General features: G+C 42.9%; 1 protein-coding gene across 1 annotated transcript in view; it reads left to right on the forward strand.

Annotated features, from left to right (window-relative positions):
- Positions 1–288: 288 nt before the first annotated feature.
- FAM117B (family with sequence similarity 117 member B) overlaps positions 289–25,677 on the forward strand; it is a 129,076-nt gene continuing 103,687 nt past the window's right edge. The window contains exon 1 of the mRNA XM_023219129.3: positions 289–1,193. Coding sequence (XP_023074897.1) covers positions 407–1,193 — 787 coding nt within the window. The 5' untranslated portion in view covers positions 289–406. The remainder of the gene's footprint in view (positions 1,194–25,677) is intronic.

The raw sequence follows: 25,677 nt of genomic DNA on the forward strand, positions 1-25,677 counted from the left end.
GTTATGCGGAAAAGGCTTCAGACCATCCCTGGGAACTGTTCCGGGTCTGGACATTTCCTTTGGCAACCTTCCAGAGTCTGAGTCCCCAGGGCTCCCCCCGGCGGGAAGGGAAAGGCGCGCGTGGCTAGGCGCGCGCGTACACGGGCACTCACGTGTACACACACACGCGCGCACACTACACATACACACACTGCCCATTTCCTCCGCTCCCTCCCCGCGGGGGGCGGGTCTCTTTCTCTTTAAAGAGCAGACGGTCTCCGCGCACACCCAGACTCTCAAGGCCTCGGGGGCCCGGGACCCGAGCTGCTCGTAGCCAATGGGAGCGGTAGAGCGGCTCGAGCGCGGCTGACGCTGCACCAATGGGCGATCGTGGGGGGCGGGGGCAGCGGAGGAGACACTATTGTTGATGAGGAGCGGCGGCGGCGGCGGCTGCACCACCTCGTTGCTGCCGGTCCCGGCCCGGTCGCCCCCTGCACCCCGGAGTCCAGCTTCGTCACCCCGCGCGTGGGCCTGCCCTCCGGCCTCGAGAATCCTCCCCCTGCAGCCCAACAACAACAAAACCCCCCGTCTCGCCCAGTCACCGGGGAGGGGGGGGACCATGTCCCAGCGGGTGAGGCGCAATGGGTCCCCCACGCCGGCCGGCTCCCTTGGGGGTGCGGTCGCCACGACCGGGGGACCCGGGAGCCGCTTGCAGCCCATGAGGGCGACGGTTCCGTTCCAGCTGAAGCAGCAGCAGCAACATGGCAGCCCCACGCGGAGCGGCGGCGGCGGCGGCGGCAACAACAACGGTGGCTGCTGTGGTGGCGCCTCAGGCCCCGCAGGCGGCGGCAGCGGCGGCGGCGGCCCGCGCACCGCCTCGCGCAGCACCAGCCCCACGCGCGGCGGCGGGAACGCGGCCGCGCGCACCAGCCCCACGGTGGCCACGCAGACGGGCGCGTCCGCGACGTCCACGCGAGGCACCAGCCCCACGCGCGGCGCCGCGCCTGGAGCTCGCGGGAGCCCCCCACGGCCACCGCCGCCGCCGCCGTTGCTGGGCACCGTGTCGTCGCCCAGCTCGTCGCCCACCCACCTGTGGACCGGCGAGGTGAGCGCGGCCCCACCCCCAGCCCGCGTCCGGCATCGGAGGAGGTCTCCGGAGCAGAGCCGAAGCTCGCCGGAGAAGAGGAGCCCCAGCGCCCCGGTTTGCAAAGCAGGTAAGTGCTGGGGGTCGCGCAGCGAGGGGGTGGCGGCGGCGGGAAGGAGTCCCGGGCGCGCGCTGCAATCGCGCGGGGAATGCAGCGCTGCCGCGGTGCCCGGGTGGCTGGGGGCGGGGCTGGGGGCGGCGCCGGGCGGTGGGGACCGGGCAGTGCGGCCCCGCCTTTCCCGGGCCTACCCTGCGCCCCGCCCGCCCGTCTCATTCATTCCTCTGCCCGCCCGGCGCGGCTCCCTGGCGGTGGAGGTGCAGTGGCTAAACCTTGGGCTTGAGCTGATGAGTGTTAATGATAACCCTGGCGTCCTGGCCTTATTCCTGGAGGAGTCGTTACTGCTTACCGTCCCTTGAGGGTGAGGCTAGGAGTGGTTTATCACTTTGTTTTAGGCACAAGGTTAATGTTGGCATAGCCCATATCTGCTGCTGCTAAGTATTTCTGTTCACAAAACAGTTTCAGATCTGGGGTACTGAATGCATTAGCAGTGGCAGATTTGGATCACTGAACAGACGAGGCTGAGACCCGTGTTTTAGCATTTTCCAAGACTTGATGAATGGGTAGCAAGAAGTGAGAATTAAGCAAGATTCCTTAGGAAGGTTTATGGATTTTGTCTGAGGCTCTGGGTGTATTTCTGATTTTGTGTACTGATTCTGTGTTTTGAATGTAGAAAAACAGAATCCAGTGTTTGTCTCCATCTTGTTATTGTTTTAGGGAGCTAACATTCGTTGTTTTTCCGTTTACCTGGAAGCTTTCTTGGGGAAAGTCCTGAATGGAGCTGTTGGGTGCCATTGGAGTCATTCATAAAGAGTAACTCAAAAGAAACATTAAAATAGTGGGAAGTGGAAAGGAATAAAATTTATCATCTTGTTGCCTTGAGAAAATAAATATGTGGTTTTTAATTATGTATTCATTTTTGTCAACATATATCTTTGTCTTTCCCTTACTGGAATAGTTCTGTTAGAATCTTCCAGGCAGAATGGTTGGGAATTTCAGGAAACAAATTCAGATGAAATAGTTTCCGTAATGGAAGGAATAGGATGACTCTTTCTTACTGTTTATGAAAAGTTTTAGATAATACTTTTTTTAGAGATAATTGCCCTGGAAAATGATGAATGGTGTTTTCTTTTTTTAAGGCAGAATCTCTGTCGCCCAGGCTGGAGTACAGTTACGCGATCTTGGCTTACTGCAACCTCCAACTCCCGGGTTCAAACGATTCTGCCTCAGCCTCCTAAGTAGCTGGGGTTACAGGCGACCGCCACCATAACCGGCTAATTTTTGTATTTTTAGTAGAGATAGGGTTTCACCATGTTGGCCAGGCTGGTCTCAAACTCCTGACTTCAGGTGATCCGCCCGCCTCGGCTTTCCAAAATGCTGGGATTACAGGCGTGCACCTCCGCGCGCTGCCCGAATAGTGCTTTCTAATTAGAACCAGAGCACTGTTTTATTTATTTGTATTTATATTTGTATTTATTTTTTGAGACGGAGTCTTGCTCAGCCGCCCAAACTGGAGAGCAGTTATGTGATCTCGGCTCACTGCAACCACTGTCACCCGGGTTCAAGCAATTCTGCCGTCTCAGCCTCCCGAGTAGCTGGGATTACGATTCTGCCTCAGCCTCCTAAGTAGCTGGGGTTACAGGCGACCGCCACCATAACCGGCTAATTTTTGTATTTTTAGTAGAGACAGGGTTTCACCATGTTGGCCAGGCTGATTTGGAACTCCTGACCTCAGGTGATCTGCCTGCCTCGGCCTCCCGAAGTGCTAGGATTGCCCGGTCCAGAGCACTGTTTTAAATCTTTTGAGAATGCAGAATGCTTTTCTAAAACCGTGATAAAAGTATTAGACTTCACCTCCCCGCTTCATAACCTCTGTCACCTGATGAACTCTTACTATGTGTCAGGTAGTTTTTATGCAAAATCTCATTTAACCTTCACTATAGCTTTTAGAGAGGTTAAGTAACAAGTTGCAGAGCTGGTATTTATTTGAACTTTGGTCAGTTGTACTCCAAAGACCATGTCTTTATATTATATCAAGGAAGTGACATCATGATGTGTAAGATAGAATGTGGGAAATATATAGCAGGCCAAAATTACATGTACTTAGTTAAGTAAAATTTTTTTTTTTTTTTAAGACGAGGTCTCACTCTGTTATCCAGGCTGGAGTGCAGTGACGTGATCTTGACTCACCGCAACCTCTGCCTCCCGGGTTCAAGCGATGCTCCTGCCTCAGCCTCCCGAGTAGCAGGGATGACAGGCATGTGCTACCATGCCTGGCTAATTTTGTATTTTTAGTACAGACGGGATTTCGCCATGTTGTTCAGGCTGGTCTCGAACTCCCGACCTCAAGTGATCTGCTGACCTTGGCCTCCCCAAAGTACTGAGATTACAGGCACGAGCCACTGCACCCAGCCACTAGTTAAGTAACTCTTACAGATATGAACAAAACTGCTTTAGTCCTTCAGCCTTCTGGAGCCAGCATAGTGCATCAGGTGGAAGGGAAGGAGAACTGCTTATAAATGGGCAGTAGAGGTGGCAGAAGGAGGCACAGCCTGTAGTCTTTTTTTTTTTTTTCAGACAGAGTCTGGCTCTGTCACCCAGGCTGGAGTGCTGTGGCCGGATCTCAGCTCACTGCAAGCTCCGCCTCCCGGGTTCATGCCATTCTCCTGCCTCAGCCTCCCGGGTAGCTGGGACTACAGGTGCCGCCACCTCGCCCGGCTAGTTTTTTGTATTTTTTAGTAGAGACGGGGTTTCACCGTGTTAGCCAGGATGGTCTCGATCTCCTGACCTGGTGATCCACCCGTCTCGGCCTCCCAAAGTGCTGGGATTACAGGCTTGAGCCACCGCGCCCGGCCAGCCTGTAGTCTTAACAGAATCTGGCTCTCTTAACAACTGTTTGACACTCAGAGAAACACCCTGAGGAGAACTGGGTTGAATTAATTATTGGCAACGTGTGGAGGAAGGTACTCCTTTTCTCTGATGTCTAGGAGGGCGCTGTTTCCTGGGATGTCAGGCTACTCCCATGCCCTCTCTTCATGGTTTTGAATGCTCCCCTTCCCTAGATCATCCCTTAGAGTATTTGCTGTAAAATGATCCCCATTTGCTCCCCCACCAAAAGTAAAATAAAATAAATCCAGAAAAATAAAAACTCTTATTTCTCAAAGTATCAGAATTAGGGTGTGTGGTATAATAAAAAATAATTTGGTCAGGTGTGGTGGCTCACACCTGTAATCCCAGCACTTTGGGAGGCCGAGGCGGGTGCATCACCTGAGGTCAGGTTTAATACCTGTGTTCCGCCAACTAGAAAAATAAAAACTCTTATTTTTCTAGTGCAGCACTTTCACCTAGGTGTGAGAAATATTGTCTTTTACTAAGTCATACTCTAGTGTGAATGTCTCATAGTTTCCTTCCCAGGAATTGTTGTTTCACTCTAGTAAATACCCATGCAGAGTAGAACAAAGTGTTTTCAAATTTCAGGTGTTCATAACACACACAAAACTACAATGGAATCATTTGCTGTTTTTGTATGACTAAATCTGGAAGGAAAGTCTTTGTAAACTTCAGACTCCCTTTTTCATTAAAGGGAGGCTACCACCAGTTTTCAGCTGTGATGAATGTAAAAATCCCTACTGTAAAGGGTAAGGGTCTACCATATAGTTCTATAAATCTCATAGGACTCAAATTTCAGGGTCCATCTAGATCAAGCTGTTGACTTCTAGGTGTCTTATCAGATGAACTGGATGCTCTAACCTTTGTTAGGGATCTAGTGTCTCAGAGTCCCTAAGTCAAGGGTATCAAGATCCCTACCCAGTTGCTTTATTCTTCTAGAGTTAGAGCTAATTGGCTGATGGAGAACTTCCTACTCTTGACTACTATAAAGTAATCCAAGCACCTATCCCTGACAGATATTTTAAACTTCCCACCTTCAGTGACTGTCATCTCTATAGCAAAGCCGTTTGTCATTAGGAACTGAGGTATGTTTAGAAAAGGTGTCTAGGCAACAGTGTTAACTAGAAAGTTTATTTTTGTACCTTCTCTCCTTTTACCCCACTTTGTTTATTAAAATGTCAAATAGATTATAAATGGAGAGATGGTATAACGTAGAGGTTAGGAGGATATACTTTGGGTAGACAGTTAGGGTTTAATACTTGTGTTCTGCTAACTAGAAGCCATGTGATATGGAAAGTTATCTTTCTTATCTGTGAAATGGGTGGTGAAATCTACTTCATAGGATAGTAGGGATTAAATAAGAGAAAACTGAAAAACAGCACAGTACCTCAGTATAAAAGTTAACTGTTGTGTATCATACTAGTTTTGCTTCTAGTTTTACTGTATTTAACATAAAGTGCCAGTGTAGGTTCAGTTTTCAGGGTTGTATGAAATTTCAAATTGGTAATAACATTGCCTGTGAATATCCAGAATGGTGTTTCTCAAAGTGTAGTCTGTGGTTCATCTGTATCAGAATTACTTAGGGTGTGTGGTATAATAAAAAAAGTTTGGCCAGGTGCAGTGGCTCATACCTGTAATCCCAGCGTTTTGGGGGGCTGAGGCGGGTGGATCACCTGAGGTCAGGAGTCCGAGACCAGCCTGCCCAATGTGGCGAAACCCCGTCTCTACTAAAATTACAAAAAATTAGACGAGCGTGGTGGCAGGCGCCTATAATCCCAGCTACTGGGGAGGCAGAGGCAGGAGAATCACTCGAACTCAGGAGGCGGAGGTTGCAGTGAGCCGAGATCGTGCCACTGCACTCCAGCCTGGGCAACAAGAGCGAAACTCTGTCTCAATAACAACAACAACCACAACCACTATATGTATATATATACACCAAGTTGTGTTCTTGCTAGTTTCCCCTTCCTTTGGCTATATTAAGTTGTGTATAAATTTGGTTGTTTATTGGAATTGCGGAGTGCCAAGGGCAGCAAAAAGAGATAACTTCTTTGGACTAATAGGCAGAATCAAGAAGCAAGGTACCAGAATTTCATATTTGTGTCATCTTTGATGTCTACTTTCTAGTACCTTATGAAATACATCTCTAAGAATTTAGTGTTTCTAACATTTGGAGGATTGCTGCTAACATAACACATTCAAGGGAATTTTTTTTTTTTTTTTTTAGAGACAGGGTCTCTTGTCACCCAGGCTGGAGTGCAGTGGCATGATCTTGGCTCACTGCAACCTCTGCCTCCTGAGTTCGAGTGATTCCCGAGTATCTAGGACTACAGGTACATGCCATCATGCCCAGCTTATTTTCTGTATTTTGGGTAGAGACTGGGTTTTGCCATGTTGCCCAGGGTGCTCTTCAACTCCTGAGCTCAAGCTGTCTGCCAGCCTCAGCCCCCCAAAGTGCTGGGATTAGAGGCATGAGTCACCCACACCCGACTAAAGGGAATTCTTTTGGTTTGTGATGTCTATATTTTGCAATGAAGATGAGGCAAAGTAGAAACTATTAGTTTTATGTCTTGGCTACTAGAATTTGCATTTAATTAAGCTAAATTCTGTAAGCTTTGATTGAACTGCTCTGTTATTAACAGTGTAATACAAAGATGTAAAAAGACACAAGGAATTCCAGAGACTCACAAACTAGCCATATGTAAGACATACATAAGCATATAATATGGTGAGTTCTCTGGACTTAGAGAGTGAATAATTCTACAGGGGATGGGTATAGAAGTTCCCTCAGAGGAGATGAATTTTGAATTGGCTTAGAAAGGGAAGAACAGAACTTTGCAGTTGGATCTTAGAGGTGTGAAAATAAGCCTATCATATTCAATTCTTTGTGGCTTGAAATGTAGGGTAATAGGGTGTTGGGATGGGGAGAGCAGGAATAGTAGAAAAAGAAAGGAGAGACGTAAGTTTTCAGAATGGCTTTGAATAGAATATATACGTTAGAAAGTATTCCATGGTTAATAGTATGTGCTCTGGAACCAGACTGTCAGGGTTCAGATCCTGGCATTGCCATTTACTTGCCAGCAGTTTAACTTTAGGCAAGTTCACTTTATTTGTAAAAAGGGGATACTAATGGTACTTACCGTAGATAATTGTTTCAAGGAATAAAATCCTTGTAATCTGTGTGTGGGGTGTAGGAATCTCAATATTAGATATTTTCTTTTTTTTTGAGATGGAGTTTCACTCTCTTTGCTTAGGCTGGAGTGCAATGGCGGATCTCTGCTCATTGTAACCTCCGCCTCCTGGTTTCAAGCAATTCTCCTGCCTCAGCGTCCCAGATAGCTGGAATTACAGGCACGTGCCACCACACCAAGCTAATTTTTGTATTTTTAGTAGAGACGGGGTTTCACTATGTTGGCCAGGCTGGTCTCGAACTCCTGACCTCAAGCTGTCCATCTGCCTTGGCCTCCCAAAGTGCTGGGATTACAGGCATGAGCCCACCGCGCCTGGCAGATATTTTCTTTTTCTTTTTTTTGAGTTGGAGTCTTACTGTGTTGCCCAGGCTGGAGTGCAGTGGCGTGATCTTGGCTTACTGCAACCTCCGCCTCCCAGGTTCAAGCCATTCTCGTGCCTCAGCCTCCTGAGTAGCTGGACTACAGGTGCGTGCCACCACGCCCGGCTAATTTTTGCACTTCCTTTTTTTAGTAGAGACGGGGTTTACCATATTGGACAGGCTGGTCCTGAACTCCTGACCTCATGATCTGCCCACCTCTGCCTCCAAAGTGGTGGGATTACAAGTGTGAGCCACTGCGCCTGACCAGATATTTTCACATCATTATCTTCCTTCTCATCCAAGCCTTTAGGCATTCACAGTTATTATTACTATTATTTATATTCTTAGAATAAATAGAATATGTGTATAAAATAAGATTAGTAGAGTGTGACTTGAGATAGGAAAAACTCACAAAGGCATTGATCACCTGAATTTTGGTGGAATGGCAGTGGGAATGGCAAGAGTAAAAAAGATTGAAAAGACTGATTTGGCCAACTGTTGGATGTAGGGATTGAGAAAGGGGAAGTTGAGGGTGATAGTTTGGATGGTGGTTCTAACTGGTTACAGTGAGGAGAACAGATTTGGGAAAAGAAAATGAACTCAGTTGTGGGTGTATTTGGTTTGTGCTCTCAGGAACTTCAGATAATTTTCTAGATCGTGGCAAATAACAGTTTTAAAACTGAGGGATACACTTTGAACTTTGGCTTAAAAATTAGTGCTCATTCATTGCAGTTCAGTAAACATTCATTTAACATGTACGTCATGCTAGGCATTTACATATGGGCAACACTCGAAATGACTAATCACTAGGGTAGATAAAATGATAGGGAAAATGCTGAAGATAGAACTCTGGGAGAAAACAAGCATTTTTAAGGGTAGAAAGAAAAGCCAGTAAAGAAGCCTGTGAATGTGGTAGGAGGAGAAATGGTAGAGTAGTGTTGAGAAAGTCAAAAAGAAAGATTGTGTTTCAAGGAGAGAGAGTAAAGATTTTCAAATGCCATGAAGTAGGCTGAGCCTGGAGAAGAGGCCTTTGAATCTGGCATGTAGATTAGTAATGATCTGTGAGAGAAAGTAGTTTGAGAAGCATGTTGGGGGCACAAATCAAAGGGGAGAATGAGGAAGTAGAGGTAGTGAGTGTGAAGTACTTTAATGTCAGTGGACGGAAGGAAAGTGAGAAAACTGGTTGAAGGGTGTACTTAAGCTTCAGTTATTTACAGGATGTGGAAAACTTCAGCTTGTTTATAGGTTTTAGGGAAAGGATTTATAGAATGAAAAATTGCAAATTCAAGAGAAGATGGTAAATGTAGATGGAGCAAGATTATGGAAAGTGTGAGAGGCATGGGATCCAGTACGTGGTAGAGTCTGGAAATCTCAAACAGTTAAGGACATTTTTTTCTCTGAGGAGGGGAAGAGGTAAGGGCGTGGGTTAAGATGATAGATAATTCAGCAGTAGAAGGGAAGGAAGTTGAGAAAGTAAGCTACTTCCATTTCCAAACGACTTAAAGACAAAAATAGCATGTTTGTCTTAATACTGTATTTTTAAATTTAAATTTATTTTTCTAAACTACGTGTGAATAATTTAAAATGTCAAATAGCACTAAACTTACCATCGAAGAAAATGTTCCCTTGTCACGTCTTTCTCCACTCCCTCTTCCTGCCCCCTAGAAACGACCACTTTCAACTCTTAGAGGTTTCTTTGGCTGTTTACTGACACATTTCTTTTTTTTGAGACGGAGTCTCGCTGTGTTGCCTGGGCTGGAGTGCAGTGGCCGGATCTCAGCTCACTGCAAGCTCTGCCTCCCGGGTTCACGCCATTCTCCTGCCTCAGCCTCCCGAGTAGCTGGGACTACAGGCGCCCGCCACCTCGCCCGGCTAGTTTTTTTGTATTTTTTAGTAGAGACGGGGTTTCACCGTGTTAGCCAGGATGGTCTTGATCTCCTGACCTCGTGATCCGCCCGTCTTGGCCTCCCAAAGTGCTGGGATTACAGGCTTGAGCCACTGCGCCCGGCCACATTTCTTTTTTTCTTTCTCTCTTTTGAGACAGAGTCTCGGTCTGTCACCCAGGCTGGAGTGCAACGTCAGGATCTTGGCTCACTGCAACCTCTGCCTCCTGGGTTCAGGCAATTCTCATGACTCAGCCTCCTGAGTAGCTGGGATTGCAGGCGTGCACCACCACACCCTGCTAATTTTTATTTTTAATAGAGACAGGGTTTCGCCATGTTGGCCAGGCTGATCTCGAACTCCTGGCCTCAAGTGATCCACCCGCTTTGGCCTCCCAAAGGGCTGGAATTACAGGCGTGAGCCACCGTGCCTGGCCTACACATTTCTATGTAATATGCTATACTACTGCTTCAGGAGGTTTTTTTCTTTTTTCTTTTCAGTTTTATGTATTATGTAGTGACTTGCTACTATGGAAAATGTACACTTAGTTCTCTAATCACCATCCTACCGAATCCTTCCATTGCAGGTGTAGCATCTTTTGGTTAAATCAGTATTAATGTTATGACCGTGTAAATATTGATTACAGTAGAACCTTGTGGTATACTACAGTTATATTTTCTTTCTCAATAACTTTTTATGGTCCTTGAGGTTAACATTGTTTTTTATTTTGATTGCTTCGTTTTCTATGTACCTATCACAAATTTATCCCTAAGAAAGTTTTGATAATGGAAACTTTCTTGTGAATAATTAAAAACATACGAGACAGTTACTTTTATTTTCCTTGGAGGTATCTCTTTTGCAGTCCCTCATCCTCCTATTCCAAATTAGCTCATTGATCTCTACATCTGTGGCACAGCTATTAGAACCTGAAACTTCCCTGGGAATTCTCTTCACTTCTCTCCTGTTTTGGATGCTCTAATTTCTGGATGTTGTTTTGCTGGAGTGCATTTTCCAATAATTTTTTGAGAGAGGATACATGGGAGGTATGTGTTATATCCAGACCTTGAATATCCTCAGTGATGTCTTTATAGTTGCTGGTTTGACTGGGTGTAGAATTAGAATTGTAGGTTGGAAATAATTTTTCCACTGTATATTGAAAGCACTTCATCTCCTAGCTTTTGGAATTGCTGTTGAGAATTTGGATGCCATTCGGATTCTTAGTCCTTTGTTGGTGATGGTGTGTGTCCTCTGTGGAAAGGGTTACCACCATTCTGAAAAGAGGATCACTTTGTTGTGAGGTGTTTCATTGTTTGTTTTCTGTTCACTGTGCTGGTTACTCTGTGGGCTTTTTCAATCTAGAGACTATTTCTGGGAATTTTCCTTTTATTATTTCTCCTTTCTGTTATCTTTGTTTTCTCTTTTTGGAACGTGTGTTATCTAGTTGTGGCACATCGTGGAGCACACCTGTAATTTAACAATTTCTGTCCTAGTTTCCATAACTTTATCTGTTTGCTTCTCTTTTTTATTATTTTTTAAAATTTCAAAATATATTTTCTTTTAAAAAATAGAGACTGAAAAAAAAAAATAGAGACTGAGTCTTACTATATTGCCCAGGCTGGTCTTGAACTCCTGACCTCAAGTGATGCTTTTGCTTTGGCCTCCCAAAGTGCTGGTATTACTCACACCTGGCCTGTTTTTATTTCTATCAGATTTATTTATTTATTTATTTGAGACCAAGTCTCGCTCTGTTGCCCAGGCTGGAGTACCGTGGAGCGATCTTGGCTCACTGCAACCTCCGCCTCCCAGGTTCAAGCGATTCTCCTGCCTCAGCCTCCCGAGTAGCTGGGACTATAGGCGTGCGCCACCACGCCCAGCTAAATTTTTTGTATTTTTAGTAGAGACAGGGTTTTACCATATTGTCCAGGCTGATCTCGAACTCCTGACCTAAAGTGATCCACCCGTCTTGGCCTCCCAAAGTGCTGGGATTATAGATGTGAGCCACCGCTTCTGGCCTATCAGATTTATTTTTATCTTGTATTCCTTTAATTGATTTTTACATTTTGGCCATTATATTTCAGTTCTTCAAGAGCACTTGCCTTGCTGATTGTTCTTTGTCCTGTTAATGCCTTTCTAAAAGTTTTTTTTTTTTTTTTTTGAGACGGAGACTTGCTCTGTTGCCCAGGCTGGGGTGCAGTGGCACTATCTTGGCTCACTTCAACCTTGGCCTCCCGGGTTCAAGCAATTCTCCAACCTCAGCCTCCTGAGTAGCTGGGACTACGGGGGCACACCACTACACCTGACTAATTTTAGGGGGTTTCACCATGTTGGCCAGGCTGGTCTTGAACTCCTGACCTCAAGTGATCCGCCTTCTCCACCAACCAGAGTGCTGGGATTATAGGCGTAAGTCACTTGGCCTGGCCAGTTTCTATTAATATTTAAGTGAGACATTTAAATGCTGATTAAATATTTTCTGTGTTTAGATCAGGCTGCTAGTCTGGAGCATGTTACTCTAGAAGGAAAATGCAGGGACTCCCAAAAGTAGGTTTTTGTTCTTCTCTTGGGCCAGTTCCCGCAGGGAAGAGACCGCAGTATCGTGCCTAAGGATGTGTGGTGTTCTTAAGTCCAGAGCCTGTCTCGTTAATTTCTGTAGAGCAGATTTTCCCAATCTTTTTGTTCTGGAGATCCCTTGGCATAATTTCCGTTTCTCAGGGAACCCAGGCATTTGTGACCAGGAGGTTGAGATATATTGCTCTAGTAATAATTAATGCTCTTTTGAGTACGACTGATTTCTCTGAATGTATTTATTTGACCATCTTATTAGCCTGTTCATTTTGTATGGTTTCCCTCTATCCCCTAAGGGTATCATCATTATTGCAAGTGAGTAGTGAAGTAAAGGAAACTTTAGTTTTTCCTTCTAAAGCAGTTCCTATATGATTTTTTTTAACCTTGTTTAAGTGATAACAATAGTTTTATCCCCAGTTTTTAGTATACAAGCTGCTAATGAGATACTATGTGATCTAGGGTACAAGAGGCACGCCCCCAGCCACCTTTGAAGACTCAACATGACATTTTAACTAACTATTTCTTGGGGGAAAATGTACAGTTTAGCTTAGCTTACCTTTCTTGAAATTAATTTCTTCCCTTTTCTTAGATTTTTAAAAACTTACAAGGCAACCATAATGTTTTGATTAAATAATTTGTATAAGACAAAATGGGATTTATTTTTTCTAAAGGTATATTTAATTTAAATGAACTTCGTAAAGTTATTTTTTACAATAGGAAAATTTATAATGTTTATAGTAAAGCTGCCAAAAGCATAAAGCAAGGCAATATGAAAAAAATATAGCTTGGACACAGGAAGGGGAACATCACACACTGGGGCCTGTTGGGAGTGGGGGAGGGGGGAGGGATAGCATTAGGAGATAAACCTAATGTAAATGACGAGTTAATGGGTGCAGCACACCAACATAGCACATGTATACATATGTAACAAACCTGCACGTTATGCACCTGTAACCTAGAACATAAAGTATAATTAAAAAAAAGAAAAAATAGCTTAACACAATTTTAATGTAAGAACTTCAAAAATTTCTTTTTCTGTAACATGATCTGTGTCAAATATAGGTCTAGCAGAATTATTAATGTGTGGCGATTTCTTGGTCTCTATTCTAGACCTGTACATAAAAAGTGATATTTTCAAAATTGAAAAAAACGAAATTTATTTCTTTAAACAAAACATGTATATATATATTTTTCTGTACAAATACTCAGTTCTGGGTTGAGCTTGAAATGAGCACACCCAGATTTCATATTCAACTGAAATGAAACTTTTCCTTGCTCTTGGTGCTTGTTAAGAAAAAGCTTGTTGATGCATATGAGAATTTGAAAACTACAGCAAAATATTCATCGCTTACATGTGAGTGACAAGACTTTATTCTTTCCATAGAAATCTAGAACTTATTTTGGGGCAGATGAGGAAATCTTAGGTGGAGCATAGGATCAGGCTGCAGCTAAGTTATCACCTAAACATCTGCTTCCAAAACAACTTGGTTGAAAACTTGTTTTTGCTCTTGCCTCTTTTCCTGTGTGTTGTCCTAGTGCGTTTATGTATTTTTATTCCCTCAGTATTATTTAATAGGAAGTATCTGAAATTTTTTTGATTGAGGCTGGCATGTAGTAGTTGAGATGAAATTAGTGCTGGTTTAACCTAAAAGAAATTTACGTGACATTTTTATTCTTCATGAGCTAGTGTAGGCTGCTGTTTGGAGTCTTTGCCCTCAAGGAACTAACTCTGTAATTGTATGGTTTAATTTAGCTACCCGAATGTCTCTCTCTTTCCTCTCCTCTCTCTCCTACCCATTCTTTCTTGCAGGCAATAATGTGCACATGATAAAAATTACAAATGGTAAGGAGAATACAGTCAACAGTCTTCTTGCTGTTTGTCTCGATTCATTCTTCTCAAGAGAAATCCAGTTAGTCGTTTCTTTGTATAATTCCAGAGCTATTCTATGTATATTCAAATATATGCATATGTCAGCCAGGCTTGGTGGCTCACGCCTGTATTCCTAGCACTTTGGGAGGCTGAGATGGGTGGATTGCGTGAGCTCAGAAATTTGAGACCAGCCCGGGCAACACGGTGAAACCCCGTCTCTCCTAAAATACAGAAAAAAATTAGCCGAGTACAATGGCATGCTCCTGTAGTCCCAGCTACTTGGGAGGCTGAGGCAGGAGAATTGCTTGAACCTGGGGGGCGGAGGTTGGAGTGAGCCAAGATTGCGCCAGTGCACTCCAGCCTGGGTGACAGAGCGAGACTCTGTCTCCCCCCACCAAAAAAAGAATAAAAAATACATAATATATGTATGTGTGTGTGTGTGTGTGTGTGTCGTGCACATAGGTTTATTGTGGACCATGCATTTTTTAATCAGGCTTTTCTTTATGAACATTTAGATCATTTCTAGCCTTTTGCTATTAGATGATGCTAGGTTGAATATTCTCGCATATACTTCTTTGTGTACTTATATATGAATTTATCATATAAAATTTATGAATTTGTAGGACAAATTTTTTTTTTTTTATTATTATTTTTTATTTTTTTGAGATGAAGTCTCGCTCTGTTGCCCAGGCTGGAGTGCAGTGGGGTGATCTTGGCTCACTGCAACCTCCGACTCCTGGGTTCCAGCAATTCTCCTGTCTCAGCCTTCTGAGTAGCTGGGACTACAGGCGCACGCCACCATGCCTGGCTGATTTTCGTATTTTTAGTAGAGATGGGGTTTCACCATGTTGACCAGGCTGGTCTTGAACTCCTGACCTCAGGTGTTCTGCCCGCCTCAGCCTCCCAAAGTGCTGGGATTACAGGTGTGAGCCACTGCACCCGGCCGACAAATTCTTAGAAATAGAATTTTTTGGGTCAGAAGGGTGTGCATTTTTCTTTGTGTTGTCAGATATATTTTGGGAATTAATATCAGTTCATACCTGAATTTCATGAACATTTTTTCCCCATCCTCCTTTGGATTATGTTTTATCATTTCATCTTATCTTACTATTATTTTTTGGAGTCCTTGCCCTCAAGGAGTAAACTCTAATTGTACAGTTTAATCTACCTACCAGAATGTCTCCCTCCCTCTCTCTTTTCTGTCTTCCCTATCTTAACTATTGTTGCCTCTTTTTACTGTGTTCTACAGTGGTTGCACTAGAGCACTGCTGTCTAGTAGAACTTTGTGAATGGTGGTGTGTTGTCTAATATTTCATATGGTAGACACTTATGTATAATTCTGTTTCCTCCCACCCATCCTTTGTGATATAATTGTCAAATACTTTGTTATTCGTCAGGTATTTTCTCTCTGTTATAAACTTTGTAATGCCTTGTTATTTATTTATTTTTATTATTTTTTGAGATGGAGTCTTGCTCTGTCTCCAAGGCTGGAGTGCAATGGCGTGATCTTGGTGCACTGCAACCTCTGCCTCCCGGGTTCAAGTGATTCTCCCGTCTCAGCTTCTCGAGTAGCTGGGATTACAGGCACGCGCCACCACCCCTGGCTAATTTTTGTATTTTTAGTAGAGACGGGGTTTCGCCATGTTGGCCAGGCTGGTCTCGAACTCCTGACCTCAAGTGATCCACCCACCTCAGCTTCCCAGAGTGCTGGGATTTACAGGCATGAACCACTGTGCTCGGCTTATGTATTTATTTATTTATTTATTGAGATGGAGTTTTGCTCTTGTCGCCCAGGCTGGAGTGCAGTGGTGCGATCTCAGCTCACTGGAACCTTTGCCACCTGGGTTCAAGTGATTCTCCCGTCTTTAGCCTCCCAAGTAGCTGGGATTACAGACACCTACCACCACACCCAGCTCATTTGTTTTTTTTTTTTTGATTTTTAGTAGACACGGGGTTTAATCTTGTTGGCCAGTCTTTTAGTGCAATTAAAAATGGGAAGAAAGTCTTTTATATTTATCCTAATTTCTACTATTTTCAGCAGCCTTAATTTCTTTTTTTGAAAATAGGGTGGTTCTAGTTAGTGTGAGTGAAAAAGGGTTTATTTGAGAAGTGAAGAATTGATAGGATTTGTTAACTGATTAGATTTGGTAGATGAAAGAGTATAATGATAGCTGGGATTTGGAACCTACTTGAGTGGCTGGGTTAATAATGTTGCCAGTATTAACTTGTTTCATAAATGCTGTTATATTTTTTGTATGCATACAGAGTAGGCCATGGACTTTTGGAGCATAATGCAGTAAAATTTTTAACATTTAAAATAAGGAGAAGGCTCATGTATTAGGGTTCTCTAGAGGGACAGAACTAATAGGATAGATGTATATATAAAGGGGAGTTTATTAAGGTGTATTGGCTCACATGATCACAAGGTAAAGTCCCACAATAGGCCGTCCGCAGTCTGGGGAGCAAGGAAGTCAGTCCGAGTCCCAAAGCCTCAAAAGTAGGGAAGCCGACAGTGCAGCCTTCAGTCTGTGGCAAAGGCCTGAGAGCCCCTGGCAATCCACTGGTATAAATCCAAGAGTTCAAAAGCTGAAGAAACTGGAATGTGACGTTTAAGGGCAGAAAGCATCCAACATGGGAGAAAGATGAAGGCTGGAAGACTCAACAAGTCCACTCTTCCAAGATCTCTTGCCTGCTTTATTTTAGCTGCACTGGTAGCTGATTAGATGGTGCCCATCCAGATTGAGGGTGGGTGTGCCTCTCCTAATCTGCTGACTCAAGTATTAATCTCCTTTGACAACACCTTCACAAACACACCCAGGAACAATACTTTGCATCCTTCAGTACAGTCAAGTTGACACTTAATATTAACCATCACAGCTCATTATTATTATTTCTGGATGTTCCCTTCTAATTTACCATTCTTTTTTTTTTTTAGATGGAGTCTTGCTCTGTCACCCAGGCTGGAGTGCAGTGATGCCATCTCAGCTCACTGTAACCTCTGCCTCCCGGTTCAAGCAATTCTGGTGCCTCAGCCTCCAGAGCAGATGGAATTACAGGCACCTGCCACCACACCCAGCTAATTTTTGTATTTTTAGTAGAGACGGAGTTTCACCACGTTGTCCAGGCTGGTCTCAAACTCCTGATTGTAGGTGATCTGCCCGTCTCAGCCTCTCAAAGTGCTGGATCACAGGTGTGAGCCACCACTTCAGGCCCTTAATTTACCATTATTTTTGTTTTGTTTGTTTTATTTTATTTTTTAAGATAGGGTTTCACTCTTGTTGCCCAGGTTGGAGTGCAATGGTACAATCTTGGCTCACTGCAACTTCCACCTCCTGGATTCAAGTGATTCTCCTGCCTCAGCCTCCTGAGTAGCTGGGATTATAGTTGCCCACCACCTTGCCTGGTTAATTTTTTGTAGTTTTAGTAGAAACGGGGTTTCACCATGTTGGCCAGGCTGGTCTCAAACTCCTGACCTCAGGTGTTCCACCCGCCTCGGCCTCCCAAAGTGCTGGGATTACAGGCATGAGCCACCACCCCTGGCCTAATTTATCATTTTTAAAAGTTTGAAATTGTTATTTTACATGCTGTTCTACTGGGATATAATGGGCTATATTTAGTAGTGTCTGGGAAAGCCATTTAATTATATTTCCCATTGTGCATGTATGTTGGTATTTCTAAAGATAAAGACAAGTTTGGGAGGCCCGAGGCGGGTGGATCACCTGAGGTTGGGAGTTTGACACCAGCCTGATCACTGTGGAGAAACTCTGTTTGCACTACAAATACAAAATTAGCCTGGAGTGGTGATGCATGCCTGTAATCCCAGCTGCTCGGGAGGCTGAGGTAAGAGAATCGCTTGAACCCAGGAGGTGGGGTTTGCAGTGAGCTGAAATGGTGCCATTGTACTCCAGCCTGGGCAACAAAAGTGAAACTATCTAAAACAAACGAACAAACAAACAAAAAACAGATAAGAACAAGGGATGTCTGTTTATATTATTTTCTTTTTTTTTAAAGACAAGGTCTTGCTCTGTTGCCAAGGATGTAGTGCAGTGACATGATCTTGGCTCACTGCAGCCTCGACCTCTCTAGCTTAAGTGATCCTCCCACCTCAGCCTCCTGAGTAACTGGGACCACAGGTGCATGCCACCTTGCCAGGCTAATTTCTTTATTTTTTTGTAGAGATGGGGTCTCACTGTGTTGCCCAGGCTGGCCTCAAACTCATGGCTTCAGGCGATCCTCTTTCCTTGGCCTTCCAGTGTTAGGATTACAGGTGTGAGCCACCCTGCCTGGCCTGTTCATATTATTTTAGAACCCATGCTCACTTTGTGCAGAGCTGGATATTGGGAACACATCCTTGACCTTATGGACTTTAGAATTTAAGAAAGAGATAATTCAGATTTTTGCAACATTCAGGGGTTAACAATGCAAAGAAGAAAATTCGTAGTATTCCCGAGAAGAGTAGTACTTCATGACAAAAGCCTGATATGGCCATATGTGGCTCTATCTTGAGTCAGAATGCTTTGTGTGCTGTCAGGAATTGTTGGGTGGTTTGTAGAGTAGAGATCTTCACTTCTATAGAAAGCAGATGCCATTAATGCTATCCCTAAGAATTCTTGGAAGGTCTACTCCTGGGAATTAATTTAATGTCATGGGAATGCTCCTGTTCTACTTCAGAGATGTTGTATCTCAATTGCATAAGGAGGATTGAGGACCCACACCTTTGGACATTCTCTCTATCTGTTAAACCTTTTTACCCCTAAATCTCAGTAACCTGCAGTCCAGGAAGGGAGAACTTCCAAAATTTAAGTGAGACTCAATACAAATTTTGTCAAATGAATAAATGGCTTCCTGTTAAACAAAACAAAACAAAAAAACAGGCTGGGCATGGTGGCTCATGCCTGTAATCCCAGCACTTTGGGAGGACGAGACTGGAAGATCACTTGAGCTCAGGAGTTTTTGAGACCAGCCTAAGCAATGTAGCGAGACCTCATCTCTACAAAAAAATTAAACAATTAGCTGGGTGAGGTGGCACACACCTGCTTAGGGGGCTGCTTGGGGGGCTGCAGTAGAAGGATCCGTTGAGCCCAGAAGGTCCAGGATGCAGTGAGTCATGATCATGCCACAGCACTCTTGCCTGGGCAACAGAGTAAGACCCTGTCTCAAAAACAACAACAAGAGCAACTAAAGAAACCTCCACAAAAGTGAAGACCCATGCCCCATCCTCTATTCATCTTTTAAGAAGTATTTAATTTTTTTGTTTTGTTTTGTTTTAGTAGACAGGGTCTCACTATGTTGCCTAGGCTGGTCTGGAACTCCAGACCTCAAGCAATCCTCCTACCTCAGTCTCCAGAGTTGCTAGAATTACAGGCATGAACGTTTGTGCCTGACATTTGTCTTTTGTGTATTTGTTCTCTAGTTTGGAAGCTTTGGGTGTCACTGGATTTTGTCTATCTTGAAAACTATTTTCTTGTCTTGTAGTCAATTTCCTTGATAACTGAGAGGTTGAGAAATTCACACATGTTAATTGAACCTTAGAAATCCTCATAATATGTCTGTTTGTTTACCCATTTTTCTTTATTTATTTGAATGTATTATATCCTCTTGACAATTAAAGTGCGGCAAACACCAAAAAAAGATTTTTTTTGCCCTAATCATTTATTGCTATGGTGGTTGAAAAGGAATGATCTTCTATCACTAATGAAATATGTCTTCCAGGTTCTTCCATTTCAAGTATGCTGCTATTCAACCTTCTCTGTGCATGTATATAAGCATCTGTCAGGACAGAGGTAGACTCATGATTGCCAAAATTTCCCCAGTGAAATCATCTTGGCCTGGAGTGGGTGGCGGAAGAAAGTGAGAGTCGAGAGAGAGAGAGAGAGAGAGAGAGAGACAGAGAGAGAGACAGAGAGAGAGAGAGACAGAGAGAGAGACAGAGAGAGACAGAGAAAGAGTATGTGTGTGTGTTGAAGACTAGTGCGGTAATGAGCAGGTGAGAAAGAGTAGAACAGGGAGTTTGATCTGTAAAGACAGTGAACAATCAATTGAGAGAAATCACTACCTTTGGAATGTTTTTGTTAGAAAAATCTTAACTATAAATTCAACTTATTTAATAGATACAGGACTATTAGGTTATCTATTTTTTGAGGAAAGAATTTTGGTAGATGTATCTTTCAAAGAATTGGTTTATTTATGGACATGCAGTTGTGGTATTTCATTATTCTTTTTATTGTCTGTGGAGTTCGTAGTGGTAGCATCCTTTCTTTCATTCCTGATTTGAATATTAGTATCTTTTCTCTTTTTTTCTTTGGTCAGAATGGCTAGAGAGGTTTATTATTTTTATAGGTCTTGTCAAATAACCAGCTTTTAGTTTCATTTACTTTCTTTGTTATTTTTTCATTTCATTCATCTCTGCTTTCGTCTTTATTTTCTTCCTCCTACTTGCTTTTGGTTTAGTTTACTCATTTTCTAGTTTCTCAGATGGAAGCTTAAATTGTTGATTTGAGATCTTCTTTTTCTAATAGAAACATTTAATGCCATACATTTTTCTCTAAGCAGTTGTTTAGCTGCATGTCACAAAGTTTGATATGTATTTTCATTTTAATTCAGTTTCAGACATTTTCTAGTTGTCCTTGAGTCTTGTTCTTTGACCCACAGATTACTTAGAAGGGTTTTATTCAATTTTTAAATATTTTGGAAATTTTCCAGATAGCTTTCTTGTATTGATTTTAAAATTTGATTTCATATCAGAGAATATACCTTATTTGATTTCATTTCTTCTAAATTTTTTGAGGTTTGTGTCCCAGGATATGATCTACTTTGATAAATGTTTCACATGCCCTTGTGTATTCTGCTGTTGTTGGGTGGAGTGTTCTATAAATGTCACTTAGGTCAGATTGATTGATAGTGGTTTTCAGGTCTTACATATCTTTGCTGATTTTCTATTTGTTTTATCAGTTGCTCAGAGAGGAGTGTTGAATCTCCAAATATAGTGGATTTTTCTATTCTTTCAGTTGTTGCTTCATATATTTTGAAGCTTTACAAAAAAGTGCATAAACATTTAGAATTGTTATATATTTTTTGGTGAATTGACCATTTTACTATATAATTTCCTTCTAACCCTGGTAATTTTTCTTGTTCTGAAGTCCACTCTGATTAGAGTTTGCAAGATCTATTTTTTCTATCCTTTCTATAATTCCATCCTTTGTTGTATTTAAAGGGATGTCTTATAGACAGCATATTGTTGGGTCTTGTGTTTTTATTTTTATTTTATTTATTTATTTTTGAGACACACTTTCCTCTGTCACCCAGGCTGGAGTGCAGTGGCATGATCTTGGCTCACTGCAACCTCCTTCTCCTGGGTTTAAGCAATTCTTGTGCCTCAGCCTCCCAAGTAGCTGGGACTACAGGGACGTGCTACCAGGCCCAGCTAATTTTTATATATTAGTAGAGATGGGGTTTCACCATGTTGACCAGGCTGGTCTCCAACTCCTGACCTCAGGTAATCTGCCTGCCTTGGCCTCCAGAAGTGCTGGGATTACGGGGTGAGCCACCATGCCCAGTAGATCTTGTGTTTTTTAAATCTGGTGTGATGATCTCTGTGTGTTAATTGTTGTGTTGAGACCATTTACGTTTAGTGACATTGTGGATATATTTGGATATAGGTGTGCTGTTTTTTTTTTTGTTTTTTGTTTTTTTTTTGGAGACAGGGTCTTGCTCTGTTGCCCACGCTGGAATGCAGTGGCACAGTTATGGCTCACCATAGCCTTGACCTCCCAGGCTCAGGTGATCCTCAAACCTTGGCTTCCTGAGTAGCTGAGAGTATAGGTGCATGCCACCTCACCTGGCTAATTAAAAAATTTTTTTTAGAGATGGGTCTCACTATGTTGCCTAACCTGGTTTCGAACTCCTAGGGAAGTGATCCTCCTGCCTTGGCCTCTCAAAGTACTGGGATTATAGGTGTGAGCCACCTCACCTGGCCCCTTCTGCTTTTTGTTCCATAATCTCCCTTTTCCTACCTTTTAGATTGCTTGACTATTGTCTTAGTAATTCATTTAATTTATGTATTTTTTTTGACTCTGTGTGTTTTGTTTTGTTTCTGGTGGCTGCTATGGGGATTACAATATACATACCTAACTTTATATTTTACTTAGAGTTAATACTTTACTGCTTCAGGTGAAATGCAGAAATCACACAATTTATGTTTCTTTAGCCTCTTTACATTACAGTGATTCTATATATTACATTTTTAAACATTGAAAACCACATGACATTATAATTTTTGATTTCAATAGTCATACCTATTTTAATGAATTTAAGGGGAGAAAAATGTTTTATGTACACATATGTTGATTACTTCATTTGCACTTTCTTTATTCCTAAAGTTACAGTTTCCCTTTGGTATCATTTTCCTTCTGCTTGAAGATCTACATTTAGCATTTGTTTTAGAACAGGTCTGCTGCTGATGAATTGTCTCAGCTTTCCTTTACCTAAGAATATCTTTTTTAAAAAAACTTGAGACAGAGTCTCACTCTGTCTTCCAGGCTGCAGTGCAGTGGCGTGATCTTGGCTCACTGTAGCCTCTGCCTCCCGGGTTCAGGTGATCCCCTCGCCTCAGCCTCCTAAGTCCTGGTACTACGGGCGTGAGCCACCACACCTGGCTAATTTTATATTTTTAGTAGAGACAGGGCTTCACCGTGTTGCCCAGACTGGTCTCGAACTCCTGACCTCAAGTGATCCGCCTGTTTTGGCCTCCCAAAGTGTTGAGATTACAGGTGTGAGCCACTGTGCCCGACCTCAGAATATCTTTACTGCAGGAAATTTTCACTAGGTGTAGAATCCTGGGTTTATTGTTTTACCCTTTTAGCTCTTCAAAAAATGTAGTTTGTTGTCTTCTGTGCTTTCTGATGAGACATCTGTAATCATTGGAATCATTGTTTCTTTGTATGTAATGTGTTGTTTTTCACTGGCTCCTTTAGGAATTTTCTTCTTTTGTCTTTGATTTTTTTAGCAGTTTGATTATTTATGGGCATACATTTATCCTATCCGTGTTCACTTAACTGTTTATGTTTCTTGTTAAATTTGGAAAGTTTTGTCAGATATTCTTTTTCTGCTCCAGTTTTTTTCTTTTGTTCGGGGACTTCACTGACATGAACTTTCTGATGTTTTCAGATCTTTTTGGCTCTTTCCTTTCTTTTTTATTTTTATTTTAATTTTTTTGAGATGGAATATCGCCTGTCTCCCAGGCTGGAGTGCAGTGGCGTGTTCTGGCTCACTGCAACCTCTGCCTCCCGGGTTCAAGCAATTCTCCTACTTCAGCCTCCCAGGTAGCTGGGCTTACAGGCATGCACTGCCACACCCAGCTAATTTTTGTATTTTAAGTAGAGATGGGGTTTCACCATGTTGGCCAGGCTGGTCTTGAACTCCTGATCTCAGGTGATCCACCTGCCTCGGCCTCCCAAGCTGCTGGAATTACAGGTGTAAGCCACCACGCCTGGCCTTTTTTTTTTTTGGAGACAGAATCTCGCTCTCTTGCCCAGGCTGGAGTGCAAAGTTGTGGTCTCAGTTTACTGCAACCTCTACCTCCTGGGCTCAAGCGATCCTCCTACCTCAGCCTCCCGAGTAGCTGGCATTACGTGTGCACATTATCCCGCCTGGCTAATTTTTGTATTTGTTTTGTAGAGGTGGGTTTCACTATGTTGCCCAGGCTGGTCTCAAAGTCCTGGGCTCAAGTGATCCACCTTGGCCTCCCACAGTGCTGGGATTACAAATGTGAGCCTCTGTGCTTTTTTTTTTTTTTTGAGACAGAGTCTTGCCCTGTTGCCTAGGCTGGAGTGCAGTGGCATGATCTTGGCTCACTGCAACCTCTGCCTCCTGGGTTCAAATGATTCTCCTGCCTCAGCCTCCTGAGTAGCTGGGATTACAGGCACACGCCACCTTGCCCAGTTTTTTATTTATTTTTTATTTTCAGTAGAGACGGGATTTTACTGTGTTGATCAGGCTGGTCTCAAACTCCTGACCTCGTGATCCACCCGCCTCAGCCTCCCAAAGTGTTGGGATTACAGGCGTGAGCCACCGTGCCTGGCCACCACCATGCTCATTTTTTTCCCCACCTTTTTTCACTCTTGTTCAGATTGGATAATTTATATTAATCTATTTTTAGGCTTACTGTTTATTCTGTCACATTCTGTTATTCAGTCCATTCAGTAATTTTTATTTTAGTTATTTTTTTGAAAATTCTCATTTGGTTTTTTATAATTTCAATTTCTGTATGAAAATGTTTATCTTTTCATTAATTTCATGTGTATTTGCCCTTCATAATTTCATGTGTATTTGCCCTTCAGAGAACATGATTATAATAGCTGCTTTAAAAGTTTTGACAATTCCAAAATCTGAGCCATCTTAGGGTTGGTGTCTCCAGCTTGTTTGGACATTTTGAATATTTTACTTGAGACTCTATGTCCTGTTAAAGACACCTGGAAATGTTGAGTTTTTTCTTTTAGCAGGCAATCTGCCTGGTTAGATTCCTACTCCAGGTGTCATCTTACCTTCAGGGGGCTGTGGTTCTAATGTCAATTTACTTTTCACAGTCTTTGCAGTACTATTTGGGTCTGTCTTTTGTGTATGTACCTCCCAGAAGTCAGTCTGGGACCTGAGCAGTGGTTGGTATCTATATCTTAATTTAGGTCTCAAGATCTGTGTTATACTATTTTGGGTCAGTTCATACATGCGCAGCCTTTAGGTGTGCCTGAAACTTCATACATAGATTTAGGAGGGTTCCTTTTTCAACTCCCTGTTCTCCATGATTTATTTTCACACTGTGTCTCCCAGGAGATCTTGTCCTTATTCTCTGATGACAAAGCCAGGATTTTTAACCTCTCCACACTATCATGAACTTCCTACAACTGGATATGCCTCTAGACCAAGATGGTGACAGAGAAGAGAGGAAGAAATAACCTGGTTTTTCTCTGCACTGTTCCAGCTACAGAGCCTCAGTTCCTCTGGTCAGAGGGAAGGATTCTGTCTCAGTTTTAGGTGCTTGGTGGTCACTGCTGAAGCCTTAGGAGTGCAGTTTTGTGACTAGTACTTGACTTGGGCTAGGGCCAGAAGAGTAAAAAAGAGAGAAAAGAACTGGGATTCCACCCATATCCTTCATCCTGCAGGGCCCTCCTACCTAGTCCGTTGGCCACAAATGAAGTTTTTCTCCTGGACTTTTTCCTGCCCACTCCTACTGTGCAGTTCCAAGATTTGGGATGCCCTTGAATCTAATCCAGGACATATGGGCGGGGGAAAAGCTCAGTGAATCACTTCCCTGTCGGTTCTTCTAGTTTTTGTTTTGTTCCCCAATCTAGCTGCCATTATTTACTTTTTTGAATCCTCAGAGAACTCCATATATGCTGTCCAGGGTTTTTAGTGATAATTGGTGATAGAGATAGAAAGTGTGCTTAGTTCATGTTAGCCAGAACTGTAGGTGTTTCCCACCCTGACTCCATCAACTTTTAATTTCAGATACATGTTTGAAAGTCTGAGTATAGTATGAGAAGTAGTAAAACTGTAAAAATAGTAAAACAATTATAGTAAAACTGTTAACTGTTACTTACTGAGTACCTTCTATATTCCAACTACAATGCTAAGTGTTTTGAATATGTAATTTAATTCTTAAACTACCTCTATAAATAGGTATTATTACCGTTTTAGCATTGATGTTAATTAACTTACTTGTGGTCAGATAGCTATTAAGTGGTGTAATGAGT

This window comes from Piliocolobus tephrosceles, chromosome 11 (genome assembly GCF_002776525.5).
Source record: "Piliocolobus tephrosceles isolate RC106 chromosome 11, ASM277652v3, whole genome shotgun sequence".
Lineage (NCBI taxonomy): Eukaryota > Metazoa > Chordata > Mammalia > Primates > Cercopithecidae > Piliocolobus > Piliocolobus tephrosceles.